Source organism: Nicotiana attenuata, unplaced genomic scaffold, assembly GCF_001879085.1.
Source record: "Nicotiana attenuata strain UT unplaced genomic scaffold, NIATTr2, whole genome shotgun sequence".
In the NCBI taxonomy this organism is placed as follows: Eukaryota; Viridiplantae; Streptophyta; class Magnoliopsida; order Solanales; family Solanaceae; genus Nicotiana; species Nicotiana attenuata.
The window spans coordinates 421,517-437,670 of NW_017670313.1; the positions used below are offsets into that span (position 1 = coordinate 421,517).

At 37.5% G+C, this 16,154-nt stretch overlaps 1 protein-coding gene across 1 annotated transcript; it reads left to right on the forward strand.

Annotated features, from left to right (window-relative positions):
• The first annotated feature begins 10,284 nt into the window (after positions 1-10,284).
• Positions 10,285-15,223, forward strand: LOC109237672 (oligoribonuclease-like). The gene is made up of 9 exons (XM_019404001.1): positions 10,285-10,363; positions 12,060-12,191; positions 12,386-12,517; positions 13,005-13,081; positions 13,384-13,465; positions 13,585-13,640; positions 14,285-14,371; positions 14,584-14,674; positions 14,781-15,223. Exons 2-9 carry the CDS (start codon positions 12,089-12,091, stop codon positions 14,900-14,902), a joined length of 750 nt encoding a protein of 249 aa, XP_019259546.1. The 5' UTR covers positions 10,285-10,363; positions 12,060-12,088; the 3' UTR covers positions 14,903-15,223.
• The last annotated feature ends 931 nt before the right edge of the window (positions 15,224-16,154 follow it).

A 16,154-nucleotide genomic window follows, 5' to 3' on the forward strand; every position in this document is an offset into this window, starting at 1 on the left:
GACTCAAGGAAAGTCTACGAGAATTTCCAGCTACAACTTGGAATGATGTTTATAACAGATACAGCACAAAGCTGCGGATAGAAGAGGATACCATCATTCAATCTCGAAGGATGAAAAGGTAAGTTCAAGGCGAGCTAAAATTGAAAAAAGTCCTGTAAAAGCAGGTACAAGCCTTACATGGGACCAACAGGAAGAGACTCACGTTCAAAACAGGAAAACCCAAGGTACGATCATAGATCTAGAGATAGGGAGTTCATCATCAAGGTTCGGAAAAGAACAAAACACGCGAGAGATGCGTGGTGATGACAGAAACTCGAAGGCAAAGATCGACGGTTATAGTTTTAATGTTAACACATCCGAATTGGTAGCTGTTTTAAGGAGCATGGGCGACAAGGTACGCTGGCCAAAAAAAAATGAGATCAAACCCGAACAGACGAAATCCTGATTTTTTGTGCGAGTTTCACCATGAACACGGTCACAAAATGGCGGATTGTAGATTACTACAATGTGAAGTAGAACATTTATTGAAACAAGGATATTTAACTGAATTATTTAGAGAAAAGGGAAAGCAGGCATATATGAAAAATAGACAGGAACCTCCAAAACCCCTTTTACCAAAAAGGACGGTTAATGTCATAAGTGGGGGAGAGGAGATCAATGGCGTAACAGCAGCGAGGAAGGTGTCAAAAATAACAGTTACACACGGGAAGCGAGTTCGACAAGTTTTGGAAGAAGATAATATTACATTTGATGATGCAGACACAGATGGCATGCTAACCCCACATAATGATGCACTGGTAATATCTCTACTTGTACATGACACTAATGTGAAACGAGTTTTGATTGATCCAGGTAGTTCCGTGAATATCATTCTGTTAATAGAGGTAAATGAGATACAAGTTGATGATAAGTTGATACCCAAGGCTCATACTTTGTCCGGTTTTGACAACTCGAGTGTTGTAATAAAAGGCGAGATAACACTCACCACATTCGCTGAAGGAGTAGTCAAAGACACCAAATTTCAAGTGGTAGAAATGGATATGGCTTATAATATGATTCTTGGTAGACCATGGATTCATGAGATGGAAGTTGTTCCATCGACTTTGCATCAAGTTAATTAAATTTCCTTCACGATGGGGAATACGACAAATCCCTGGTGACCAGCAAACATCTAGGAGCATTAATTTCGTAGCAGATTCAAGAACAAAAAGCGAAGAAAAATAGCAATCATAGAATCCAGTTGATGATGCTGCAACACAAGCCTCAACTAAACACGGGCGAACAGATGTAAACTCGAGGCCTGATACCATCCAAGAACCAGAGGAAAATGAAAACATCAAAACAACGATTGAGGAATTGGAAGTTGTAGTACTATTTGCACCCTGGCCTGAAATGAAAGTCTACATCGGACCAACCTAAGCCAAGAAACGAAAGGTAAGGTGACTGAATTTTTAAAAACTAACGTAGATTGTTTTGCCTGGTCCCATTATGATATGACAGGTATACCTCCTGAAGTGATGACTCACAAATTAAATGAAGATCCATCATACTCGCCTGTCAAACAAAAGAAAAGAAAGCAAGGATCTTTCAAAAATCAGGTGATTCAAGATGAGGTGCAAAAACTTTTAAAAATTGGGTCCATCCGCGAGGTAAGATATCCAAATTGGTTAGCTAATACTGTAGTAGTACCTAAAAAGAATGGTAAGTGGCAAGTTTGTGTAGATTATACAGACCTAAATAAAGCTTGTCCTAAAGACTCTTTTCCATTACCGCATATAGATCAACTAATTGATGCTACTACAGGACATGAATTGTTAAGTTTTTTAGATGCATATTCAGGGTATAATCAGATAAAGATGGATCCGATAGATGAGGAAAAAACTTCATTTATAACAGACAGGGGGACTTATTGTTACAAAGTAATGTCATTTGGTCTCAAGAATGCTGGAGTCACATATCAAAGACTGGTGACCAAAATGTTTCAAGAACATCTAGGGAAAACCATGGAAGTCTATATAGATGATATGCTGGTCAAGTCACAACAAGCAGGGGATCATATTCAACACTTGTTTGCTACATTTCATATTCTTCGTAAATTTAACATGAAATTAAATCTTGAGAAATGTTTCATCAGGTAAGTTCTTGGGATTTCTTGTTTCTAACCGTGGCATTGAGGTAAATCCCGCGCAGATTAAAGCTATTGAGGAAATTTCGGATACACTGACGAGCAAAAAAGAAGTACAGAGGCTGACAGGAAGAATAGCTGCTTTGGGAAGGTTTATTTCCAAATCATCAGAAAAATGCTTCAGGTTCTTTTCAGCCCTAAAAAGCAGGATCGATTGAATGGACTGAAGAATGTCAACAAGCGCTTAAGAATTTGAAAGTATACCTGTCAAATCCACTGTTGCTCGCAAAACCAAAAGATGGGGAGAAATTACTCATCTACCTTGTTGTTTTAGAAGTGGCGGTAAGTGTTCTGTTAGTTCGAGAAGACCAAGGTAAACAATCTCCGATTTATTATGTTAGCAAGTCATTATTAGATGCTGAGACTCGGTATCCTCGTCTAGAAAAACTTGCACTTGCGTTAATTATGGCATCTAGGAAGTTAAGACCTTATTTTCAATGTCATCCTACCTCTGTAGTAACTGTCTACCCCTTACGTAATATACTGCATAAGCAAGAGTTGTCGGGTAGATTAGCCAAGTGGGCCATTACATATCAACCTAGAACTACAATAAAGTCACAGGTTTTAGCAGATTTTGTGGCAGATTTTAGTCAAGGGATACAACGAGAAGCAAAAAAAGAACTACAGGTATTTAACGGGTCTAATCCAGGTACTTGGACCTTATTTACTGATGGTTCATCAAATGTAAAAGGGGCAGGTCTAGGCATTGTTTTGGTACCACCCACGGGAGAAACCATACGACAAGCCATAAAATGTCACCCTATTACTAACAATGAGGCAGAATATGAAGCTGTGATTGCAGGTTTAGAACTGGCACGAGAGGTTGGTATAGAACAGGTCGTAATCAAAAGCGATTCACGACTCGTAGTTAACCAAATACTGGGGACTTGTACAGCCAGATAGGCAAGGATGCAACAATACCTGGAAAAGTCACGGGATTTTTTCAGGCAATTTCAAACCTGGAAAGTCATGCAGATACCAAGAGAGGAAAATGCCGAGGTAGACGCCCTAGCTAATCTTGCGTATGCTGCAGAAGTAACAAATGACGCAAATGCTTCTGTGATTCATTTATTTCATTCGGTACTTGATCAAGACAAAAATGAGGTAAATTTCAATAATCTAACTTGGGATTAGAGGAACGAGATTGTCAATTTTTTGCAGTATGGAATTTTACCTGAAGATAAGAAAAAGGCTCAAGCACTTCGCAAAAAAGCTGCCCGCTATTGTTTAAAGCAAAGCAGTCTTTTATCGAAAAATATTCGGTGGTCCTCTAGCAAGATGTCTCGGCCTTCTCAAACAGAGTATGTGATGAGAGAAATACACGAGGGACATTGTGGAAATCACGCGGGAGGAAGATCTTTAGTAAAAACCATGATTAGAGCCAGCTATTATTGGCCGAAAATGGAAGAAAACATGGAAAGTTTTGTGGATAAATGTGACAAGTGCCAAAGATACGGTAACAACATGCATCGACCTGCTGAACTATTACATCCGGTCGTTGCACCATGGCCTTTTATGGAGTGAGGGATGGATATCGTAGGTCCACTACCACAAGCCAAAGGCAAGGTAAGATTTTTATTAGTGCTCACTGATTATTTTACTAAGTGGGTAGAAGCAGGAGCTTTTAAACAGGTACAAGAAAAAGAGGTCAGAGATTTTATCCAGCGAAACATCATATGTTGATTCGGGGTACCAAAGTAAATCGGATGTGATAATGCCGCAATTTATAGGCACGCAAATCATAGAAGTTTTCCAAAGTTGGCAAATTAAAAGGATTACTTCAATGCCTTATCATCCGGTGGGTAATGGACAAGCTGAATCAACAAATAAAGTTATTATCAACAACTTGAAGATATTATTAGAGGAATCTAAGGCAATTGGCCAGAGGTACTAACTGGAGTCTTCTAGGGTTATCGAACAACAGCCAAAACAAGTACGGGGTAAACACCGTTCTCGCTTGTATACGGAGCTGAAACCTTAATTCTAGTCGAGATAGGGGAACCAAGTACGAGATATACTCAAGCTACTGAGGAATCAAACGAAGAAGAGATGAGAGTAAACCTGGATTTACTTGAAGAAAGGAGGAAACTGCATTAATAAGGATGGCAGCACAAAAAAAAAGTTATGGAACGGTACTACAATCGGAAAGCTCATCTCAGATACTTCAAGATTGGGGACTTCGTACTCAAGAAAGTTTTCCAACCCACGAGGGCAGCTAATGCAAGAAATTTAAGTCCAACTTGGGAAGGACCTTATAAGATTCATGGTATCGCAGGAAAAGGAGCATATGAGCTTGAAACATTGGATGGCAAGATTTTACCTTGAAATTGGAATGTTGTTCATCTGAATAGATACTACTTCTAAGGAAAAGAAATACCCACGGACAGGTATCCCCACTAACGATTTTTATTTTTGAATTATTAAAATTTTACTAACGATTTTAGATGATAGGCAAGAAGCTAGCCCGCACTAAATGATGAATTACGACCTGAAAGACACGTGGAAAGAACATAATCCAGGTCTAGGGTTACAACTATTCTGATGAAAATTTAAATGGGTTAAGCAGTCTTCATCTAAAATCGTACCTCTGAGTCCCGTATGTTTTTCCTTTTCAGGAAAAGGACCGCATGGAAGGAATAATCAAGTGCTCGAGATTTCACACTTCAAAGCTCAAACACTTGGGGGACTATATAATATACATACGATATATGTATAAAGAAGGCAAAGAAGACTGAAAACAATTAAAGTTCAAGTCAAGCCCAAAAGTCTACTCATCAAATATCAAGTTCAGAGCAAAGTCGCGAGCAAGCCTATCAAAAAACCTGCATATAGATTTCAAAATCGTACGATGTTTAGGTTAAATGCATTATTTAGCCATGGGTCATAAAGAAACCCTTGGATTTTTTTTTTTGCAAATCTGTTGTAAAGAAAACAGTTACAGAAAAGTAGTAGAAGATATTTAAATGCATGTAAGATGTTATTTAAACTTGACAAAGTTCAAATGAAAACTTTATCAAAGTTATTTCAAGAAACATCTGTGTTCCTATTTCTTTTTTCGTATGTTTACACTATCATGAAGTTGAGACGTCTTCTTCATTAAGTGTCGTATATAAAAGGGCCCTCTTTTATAAATTCATGTTTGATTCAAAGATCCATGAAGTTAATAATGCATTTTTAAAAATGCAAAATGGGTAAGACAAAAACCCACAAATTAAAAAGCAAGACCTTGAACTTATATAAAAAAAACAAGGCAAAAGGAGTAAAACAGAAACTCAAGAGAATTGAGTTGAAACGAAAACTTTATAATATTAAGTTTAAACTAAGTATGAACTTAGTCATAAACTGATTGTCATTTTTTACAAAATGCCCCGAAAAGACCTGGGGACTTGTCATCACCAAAAAATTAACCCCCAAATGGGACTAGGGGTAATACTACAAATTCCACCAAAAAGAGAAAAAAAAAAAAAAGAGGAGTCAAACTTCATAAATTTTCACTGTGAAGCAGAAAAAGAGTCTAAAACGGCATCATAAGCAACGTGGTTGAGCGACGAATTGTTGGACAACCAGCCCCGCATAAGAGTAACAAAAAAAAGTGTTGAGATAGGGCGATGAGGAAATCTAAGACCATAATATAATGGAGAGTGCCTTTCAAATACCTTAAAATGCGTTTAAGACACTGATCATGAACAGTGATGGGATTGGCCATAAACAAAGGCTCGATTTGGTCTGAAGGAGCTGGGACATCCACTGCACCAAGATTAGCTTTAACATACTCAGGAGTATCGACAATGGGAGAAGAAAAACTTTGGCTTTGCTGAGTTTTCTCAATGGTTTATTTTATCTTAGCTAACTCAACATCTAAGTTAAAACCCTTTTGGCTAGCCTCTACAAGGGTATCATGGCGTGCATTCAAAATAGCCCAACTCACTTTAATCGAAGTTTTGTCCTCAAGAGCCTCGTAATCTCTTTCCCATTGGTCAATTTCACTCTTGAGATCCTCCCTCTCATCCAAAGCAGCATTATAAGAAGATTGCAAAGGGGCAAGTGAACTCTCCAAAAATCTGACCTTATCAGAAGAGATACGGAGATCTTCTTAGGTTTGGGTGAGTGTGTCCGAACAAGTTCACCTGCATAAAATTCTTTCTCGTTCAGCAAGGCCTTCAACCCTCTAATCTCTTCGCTGGCTTTGGAGAGTTGTTCGAAAAACGACGACTCAAGGAGATTTTTATCCTTGCCTGCCTGATTGGAAGAAGCTTTTTCAACTGCTAACTCTAAAATGAAGACCTTCAACTGTTGCTCTAAGGTACACTTGCTTTCTTCTAAAACTTCCATCTCAAGTTGAAGACTTTCATATTGTTCTTTCCAATTGTCTGCTTTAATTTGATAGTCATGCATAAACTGCTCCGTATGAGAAACCCTTTTCATCATCTCTGTACCAATGAGATTGATCTAAAAAAAAGGAAGGGGGTAAGAATCTTAGTAAAAGGAGAATGGAATAAAACGTGAAAAGAAATAAATACCTTCAAAGACGATTGCACTATATCATTCATCCAAGTCAAATAACTATGACTTTCTAGCTTGGACTTTTCTATCGGACCAATCAAGGGTTTCAACCATACGTCAGCCCGACCTGACTTTTTCAAAAGACTACTATCGGCAGGGACCTCAATGGTAATTTGCTTCATCACTCTACTTCCACTTGAAGAACCAACCTCAATACGAGAAATGGTAGTAGTGGGGACTGTAGAGGAAGTCATAACAGCTTGGGGCGGAGGAGAAATAGTAGCAGTAAAAACTGGCAAAGAACGTACCACAGGGACAGATACGGTAAATGAGACAAGGGGTACTTCATCAGATACCAAATCCAAATTTTCATTATCAAACCCACGTGAAAAAAGCTGTTCATTAGAGTCCCAAGCTGCCGCAGGAGTATCATCGTCAGAACTCACCAAGGTGGCTTCAACAGAATCGGTCACGGGAACAGAATGGGGAGGAGTCGCTTCGTCGTCTGAAAAGACGCGTCTTCTGGCCCGCGGCCTTCTAAACAAGGAACTTCCATCCTGTTCCTCTTCCTCCTCAGAATCCTGGGTCGCATCAGCCTTCCTTTTCGACGAAGAACTCAAGATTATATCTTGAACTCTTGCCAAGAAACCGTGGAAGCCGCGTTTGCATCAGCACTTACACCGCATATAGGAAACCCTGATAAAATGAAGGGTCAAATAAATTCTAAGGGAAAGATGAACGGAAATATAAAAAAAAGGGTAAAGTATTTACCATGAGTTTTAACCTTCCAACCAAACCTATGTGAAAGATTTTTCCAAGATCTACCTTCCATCGGAGCAACAGCCAATAATTTCTCTACCCAACCACGAAAATTGGGAATCTCGTCAACAGTTCCCATGGTTGCTAAAAAAAGAGAAAGTTAAACAGCCGCGGGAAAAACAAACCCCTTCAAAACGAAAAATGGAAAAAAGAAGAGAGAAAGTTGCAAAAGTAAACTTACGTGCAAAATTCCACTTTTCAGGGAATGGTACATTTTCTTCACCAACTAATCCTACAGTAGGAGTAGCAACAAATTTGGCATACCAGCCATGGTCCTTGTCATCCTCAGGGCTGGCTAACACTCTCTTACTCCTCGCCACTAAAGTAAAGATCCCATGTCAGAACAGTTTGGGGGAGTAGAGGTGGATCAAATGAAAAAAAGTAAAAGGCAAATTAGCCAACCTAGATAAGTGCCTTAGACAAGCAACAGCTCTCCATACAATGGGGCCAATTTGTCCTAGACAAACATTGAAAAAACGACAGAACTCAATGATAACAAGATCAACGGGAGGTTTAAAATTCAGTGTAAAGGGATATGTATACACAAAAGAAAATCCGGTCATGTAAGATGTAATTCTTTGATTTGCATTATGAATTATGATGGGGAAGTCAGGTCTCCAATGGCAATCCATACGGACAACAGAGATTAAACCTTCGGTAATCTGAGAAGGGTAAACATCAGCACGATCCAGAGAAGACATAGAAGAAACCTGATTCCTAATCGATTCTCTATCAGAGTAAAAAGAAAGTTCAGAAGGGACAATTTCATCTACTAAAGGTTCACGAACTGGTTCATTAAAGTCTCTACTTCTAGAAGAAGATCTATGTGAAAGAGAACCCCTAGTTCTAGAAGGAGGGGTAGAACTCGATGGAGGTAAAGAAGCACCTCGTATAGATGAAGATCCCAAACTGCGTAATCTTCCCCCTCTTCTTCTTCTAACAGGAGCAAGGGGAAGTTCATCAACAATGGGGACTCTTCGGAGATTAGGGTTCGAAGAAGACATGGCTGTACGAGGAAGAAAACAAGAATGAATATTCTAATATAGGTAACTTTTATGAGAAAGACAAAGACAAAAGTTATATTTATACTCAGAAGCAACTGTCAAACAAAAAAGGTAATGATGGAAACGTCATGATGAAAACTGTCACTTCGTAATTGATGTAGCCGCAAAAAAACCCTAAAAGACGCTGAAGAGTTGCAGATCCAATCAAAAGATGCCACGTGTCACAAGTATTAAATGGAAGTGACATACGAAGCGTCAGTTCCAGAGAAGGTATAATGGCGGTAAAAATTCCCGCTTTAATGAGATCCACTTCTCAAATATTCAATGGTTGAATAAATGGCAAGTGGGGGGACTATCTGTATTGGGAAAAATCAAGTTAATATATTGAATTAATTATGTGATGATATGTCATGACACGTGGATCAGTAAAAGAATGACAGTTGGCGAAGAATAGCTGAAGGTACATAAGCATTAACAGACACGGGCAAAGATTCAAGAAAATCGGAAGGAACGGGTGCTCAGACCTCTTGGTAATTTGAAGAAGCATCGGAGAATGAATCTAGATAGCAAAAAAGTATAGATACGTGTTACTGGTAATTAATGAGCATCAATGACGGGAAACGTTATAGAATCTTCACGAAACATTTACGATTTCCAATTATAACGTTACACTAAATGTCATTAATTGCCCATAATGACTCCATTATGGGAGGAAAGAAACGTATTACTTAGAAATAACTATAAAAGGAGATGAATAAACATTTGTAAGGACACGAAATATTATTGGGGTACACTGATTTACTTTGCTTTCTATCCAGCTATCGTATACATCAATTATTCTTATTTACTTATCTTTATTTGATTATCAGTAACCCAATTTTTTTAATAGCAAGCTTTGACCGAATTTCTATTTTCTGGTTAAACACACCTGATGCTCCAAACAATGTTACTCAATAAAAATATAAAACTTATGCTCTGATTCTTGTTTCGAGAGAAAAAGAATCACCTAAAATGGTTTTCAATTCGTGTGACGTCCTAACTTCAAATAAAATCTGTAACTTCAAATAGGGTATTTGTGCACTTTCCCGCAATGGCTGAAGTATACAAATAGCACTTAAAGTGGACGGTCTTGAATTTTTGTCCTCACTTGCTTCATGAGCAGAACTTATACTCCCTCCATTCTAATTTATGTAAACCTATTTTTTTTTGGTCCGTTTCAGAAAGAATGATCCCTTTCTAAATTTGAAAACAATTTAGCTTAAACTTCCAATTCTACCCTTAATGAAGCTTTTATAACCACACAAATACTCTGAACCCCTTTTTGACTTGTTTAGGACCACAAATTCCAAAAGTCTTCATTTTTCTTAAACTCCGTGCCCAGTCAAACAGGTTCACATAAATTGAAACGGAGGGAGTATTTAACAAGTGTTTCGCCTCGCTTGCCTATTGGTATTTTTAACTTTTGACATTAAAGTTTTACCATGACTCACGAGGCAAGCGGGAGTTAAAAATTAAAAACCACCCAAAAAAGTCATATTTGTGCAATTTTTTGCGGAAAAAAAAAACAGAAATAGCCAGATTTAAAACTAGCAATTTGAAAAATAGCAAAATTGTGACTATTTTTTAATAACTTTGCAAATGTTGTCTATTTTTCAATTACCAGTCTGAAAACTGGCTAGCCCATGCAATTTTCACAATTTTTGCAATAGCTACATGCTAAAGCCCAAAAGATATACATAGGCGGTAGGCCCATGACGCCGGATTTTCATTTTCAAAATGAAGAAGAAAATAATTGGGGAGTGTTCAAGCACTCGAGCCAACCGACCCCTCTAAGCTCCTGCTGCTGTTCTCGGTAAACTCCCTTTCCTTTTCCTCCCACGCCCATATTCCTTATTACGGCTCTATGTATATACAAAACACATGCATATACAAGTTTCTATATCTATATAGGATGATTCTTTTGTATTGACGATTGACAAACTACCATATGGAATCAAGAACTGTTTTTTGAAAAAAAATATATATATTCTTGCATTGTTTTTTTTTTTTCATGTTTCAACATTTTGGGGCCTCAAAAGATTATGCGGATTCAGGTTTTTAACTTAGTAGATACAGAGTAACGTTAATGGAAAAAAGAAAGAAAGAAATAAAAGATAAAGAGTACCACTAGACCTGCGTCTACTTTGTGTGTGTGTGTGTGTACAGCCAATAGCTGATGTAACTGGCTTCAACTTCTTTATTTACTTGAGAGCTGATGGGAGTGCGGGTCTCTCCAAGGAAGTGTCATATATTATATAACTTAGTAAATAGCCCTTGATCCCAGCAACGAAGCCAAGAATTTCGCAAAGTATGTTCAAAATTTAATATACACATATAAAAAATATTTTTTGACCTATATACACAATATATTTTTTCGATGAAGGGTATTCGGTTGACCACCCTTCAATGCCCGTGCCTACGCCATTACTTGATCCTAGATAAGTGAGCAGACAGCCACATGGCTAGAATGAGAGGGAGCATTATTCTTGACTTAGTCTCTCAGAGGCCAGCTTGTTGTAACCCTAGAAAACGGAGTTTGGGGGGGGGGGGGGGACAACTATATAACATCCGCCTGCCGTAGTAGTGCTAATACTTCATCTTTGGTGATAATGCTACTAACTGGAAATGGATTAAGGGCTCTTCTTGAATCTTTGATAGCTGAGCTCCTTTTATTCATTTATAATTTTGTTTGCTTTCGAGTATTGGTTATATGATATGTATTAGTTTCTATGAATTCGAAATAATTGTACAGAGAAAGCAACCATTAGATTGTATAGTGTGACTATGAGGGAGGATAATCACGTTCTAACAATGACATCTCACTGCTCTACAAGGCAGAGAAAATACTTAAGAGCAACAAACTTATGGGTTCGAGCGAACGCATTAACTTTTGCTTAGACCCTATAGTTTTATTAGGAAATCCATTAAATATGTATAAATATTTAATTGCTAACCCAGTAACTAAAACGTGCTATGTGTTTGGTGGTAAGATATGAACCCATAAACTTCAATTCCTGCTCCGTCTCGGGAAACAAAATAAGCATAAGTCTGACTTTAGAGAATAATGTTAATTCCCCTGTTCCTCAATTTTCACATGAAAAGTTGATATAAGCGAAGGACTTACCTTTGTTTCTGTTCCCTTCTTTTGTGTTTTAGTTGTCAACGTATTCTCTTGGTGTGGAGGTGCTTTTTCCCATCCCATTGGATATTCTTGAGCAATTGAGAAGAAGCATTGAGTATTCTATAGACCTAACCATGATTAAGTCGTGATAGGACGATGATGTATTGGAGTTGCATTATATTTTATGCTCCATTACTAAGTCGGGCACTCTGTGGTGTAACTTCTAATGATTAATGCAATTGAGCATGATTTGGTCAGTGATTCTTGAAAATTGAACCTGTCTCTGAAGTTAAAAAAATACTCAAGTGTTCTCCTTAATTTTTATATTTTACTTCCTAATGAAGAAGCGTCATGGTTTGCTTGCATTAATCTATCTTCTATTCCCTAGGAGCTTAATGATCAAGGGCTTTCGCTGAAATGAATCAACTCTCAAATGCCTTCTCATGGCTGAATTTGGGTGTTGCAGATACCCGGGACGATACAGAAACTCATGGGGAAACTGAGACGGTAAATGGAGGAGGTAATGATGGGGGCAGAATTTGTATTTAAATGCCTGCGAGAGCAAAATTTGTATCTAAATGCCTGCGTAATTCTAAGCTTTCTAGATCAATAGCTATGCTGAACTTATTAGTCGAATAAATGAGTGGTCAATATTAAAAGTTGGAGATATGTAGCTGATCCTTGCAAGAAAATGACAATTTGTGAACTCTTCAGGTAAAGCCAAGGAAAATGATGATAGCTCAGGAGAGGTGACAGCGCTCAAACATGAAAATGGGGTTCAGAGGTCACCTTTGCTTCCAGGAGAGTACAAATTTCCGCTTGTATGGATTGACCTTGAGATGACTGGTAATTATTAATTCATGACTCGTTGGAATTGGCCTGATTCTTAAAGATGGTGTACTAAAGCACATCAATCATTGTACTTTATTTTCCAATGACTTATGACATCAAGTCCATTCAATATGATTTTAGAGCATTCTATAATCTCTCGTGTTTGCAATCCTATGTTGATTGTGTTGTCTTGGGCCGTTGATACTACCAGAGTCTTTTAAAAGATAGTTATAAAATGAATCTTGGGTATTTTCCCTCCTCAAACTTTGCATTTTGTATATTATGTCCGCGAGGCCTCCTGAGTATCGTCATCCTTAATGAACCAACAGCTCTCAATCATTGATCCAAAGAAGAAACTCTGAGCTTCTTTTTCTCCTGTTTTCTCGAGGCTGTTTCAGATTTTGAGTCTTGAAAACAATGCAGCATTGCATATCTACAAAAGTGCTCTTGAAGATGAAATTTTGGTAGTATTATTTTCTTTTGACATTTCCTTTCTATGTAGGTTTGAATATTGAGGTTGATAGGATATTGGAGATTGCCTGTGTAATTACAGATGGAAATTTGACCAAATCGATTGAGGTAAAATTGTCTGTCTTTTATAATGTATTCCACATTTCTATTCTAGTTTACACATTGTTAACATCATCATGGAGGAGTTATCTATGGTAATGCGTATGGTACATATCAGCATAATGCTAACTGGCAGACTGCTTTGCATGGCATTGGTAATATCCTTACATATCTGCAATACACAGAACTTACTCCACCTTATCTGTCATTAGAATTTTTCCGTGCTGGATCTCTCCTCGTGCATCTATACATCTCGTCTATACATTCCGTGCTTCTACTAACAGGAATTTATTGTGTGCTTTCAAATTTAGGGTCCTGATTTGGTTATACATCAAAGCAAGGAGTATCTGGACAATATGGGAGAATGGTGTCAAAGCCATCACGCATCAAGTGGTAAGTGACTTAAGGTATATGCATTGCTTTAGGTTATAAGATTCTCATCAGGAATGCAATAATAGAGTACATTTTGTTTTTGTAATGTTAGTTCAAAGATGAAACTTAATGTAATTTAGGTTTGACTCAGAAGGTGCTCAAGAGTACCATCACGGAAGAAGAAGCCGAGAAGCAGGTATCCTATTCCTTTTTGTCTCTAGTATGCTGATATCATGAACATTATTTTATGTTATCGGACTTGAGGATCATATGTAATAGAGTAAGCAGCAAATAATAACTGGCTTGAAGCTTTGCTTCTTCGGTTTACAGATTTCAAGAATAACTTTATATACTATGTTATTTTGTACCTTCAATCTGAAAATTTAGGAACATAAGGTCCCATTTATATTTTCTCTGATTGTTTCAAGAATCCGTTCTGTGTAGTATTTTGAGGTAGAGGTACATCCTAACACATGGAAATGGTCCTTGTGATGAATGGCATTCATCCGAAAAGGCAAAAGATATAACTTCATTTTTTTTGAAGAGCTGTCATCGACATTGATACCTTCCATTTCCTCTTCCCTTTTTCTTTCTCGTCTTAGTCTGTTGTAATTTTTCCTTTTTCTTGGTGTATTTATTTTACCATTTATTGCTATACTTTTAATGTTGCTGCCATCATAGAGCGCGTGCAATACTGGTTGAAAGAACCCACAGATTTCCCACACATGGGCTTTTGGCTAAGATCACATGTTGAATCCACAGACTTCGCTGATGTGCTAGAGGTTCTACAAGTTGGTCCTTTAGATTAATATTCTTTTTTGTTCCCCTTGCTTTGTGTAGGTAGCTGAATTTGTCAACAGAAACATAAGGACGTATACACCACTACTCGCAGGAAATTCAGTCTACACGGATCTTCTGTTTTTGAAGGTATGGTGTGTCTGTCTGAACATGTAGACATCATTTTGAGGAATCTCATCTACAAGTAGATGTAGGTGGTTACTATATCTCTCAGGTGGTAGTGCCACTGAATTTCAGGATTATTTTGAACTTTTACTACAGTCAACTTGATAGCCTTTCAAAGTTCAGGCTTGTAACGTCATTAATTATTAACTATACTCATTCTAATTTATTCATTGCAGAAGTTTATGCCAAATTTGGCACGTTTGTTTTCACATGTACTTGTGGATGTCAGCAGCGTAAAGGCATTATGTCTTCGTTGGTTTCCAAGAGGTAAACTATACTGCATTTTTATACGTCAATATCAGTAGTTGATGCTTTGATACAATCGGCTCAATTTCTCACTGTTGCATGTTGTGTTTTGCTGCTTTTTGATTAGACAACAGAAAGGCTCCTCAAAAGAAAAACAAGCACCGAGCTATGGATGACATTAAGGAGAGTATAGCCGAACTCAAATACTACAAGCAGCACATATTCAAAGCCTCCAAGTCTAAAAAGTGATAGTGAAGGAGATTTGTATCTCATGTTGAGGATTCTTTTCATCTGAGGAGGGGTTTTCTGCCAGTGGAAAGTGATACGAGCATTTATACGTATCGTCTTTTTGTCTAAATTATGAGCTCATCATGCCTGGCAGACTGATTTCCTTGTACCTTCACATCCTTGGCTATTATATATAATTGGAGTTAACTTATGTACACCGACTGTGGAGAGAATTTTTACATTATCAAGCTATCGATGTATTTTGACATGTTGTAGCAGGTTACCTGCCTTATTCTCCAGGTTTGATAGAGAAATTCTTTTGCGGTGCATTAAAAGTTGAAACTCTGTAATTTGGGAGGTTTTTCTATTTCAATTAACAAGCATTCGACATGAATGCTTGTTGATTCATCCATTTGTTTGTGTTTTCCTGCTTGATGGGAACCGATGGTTAGAGGTATTCTGCTGCATGCTGACCAGCTAGTCGTAATATTCTTGAATTTGGAATGACCGAGTTCCAAGAACTCACCACCTTGTCTTGGAGTGACTCGAACTCACAACCTCTTGGTTGGAAGTGGAAGGTGCTCACCACTAGAGCAACCCACTTTTGTCAGTATAACGTCGAAGAGATTATTCTATTGTAATAGAAGTATGTGCAAGTCAGCTAAACACACATTTCCATTCTCACACCTACTTTATCTAGTTATCAACCTAAATATAGAAACCAACAACACTTGAAATCGGTAGAAAAAGTTTTTGGTATATTATTTGAAGTTATGAGATTTTTGTCAATTGAAAACATATATGTTTTAATTCAAAGAAAGAAAAAGAAAGAGAGAAAGAAACCCATAATTGAAACCGTCATAGGGGCTGATCTAGTAAAGACGCTACGGGTTATCCGAATCTAATAGCTTTGATTGACAGTATATGTATTAAAAATTCCACTAAATAAGTATACAACAACTATACCTCATTCCTAAACAAGTTACGGTCGGCGATAGAATCCTCGTTCAAAATAATAAATTTTGAATCCAGTAAATTGGACGAAATATGACAAAATTTCGATTTGTAAAATTTAAATTCTGAATTTGCCTTTGAATTTTTTATAAGGTTAAAAGGAGAAAAGCGAACATACATACACACGAAGGATGGATCATATATAAGACTAGACTAGGTTCTTTTAATCCAAATTTTATTCATTAAAATTAAAATGGACCATATTTACAAAACTCTAATTAGAGGAGACAAAATATAAAGAATGGGCTAAAAAGAAGGC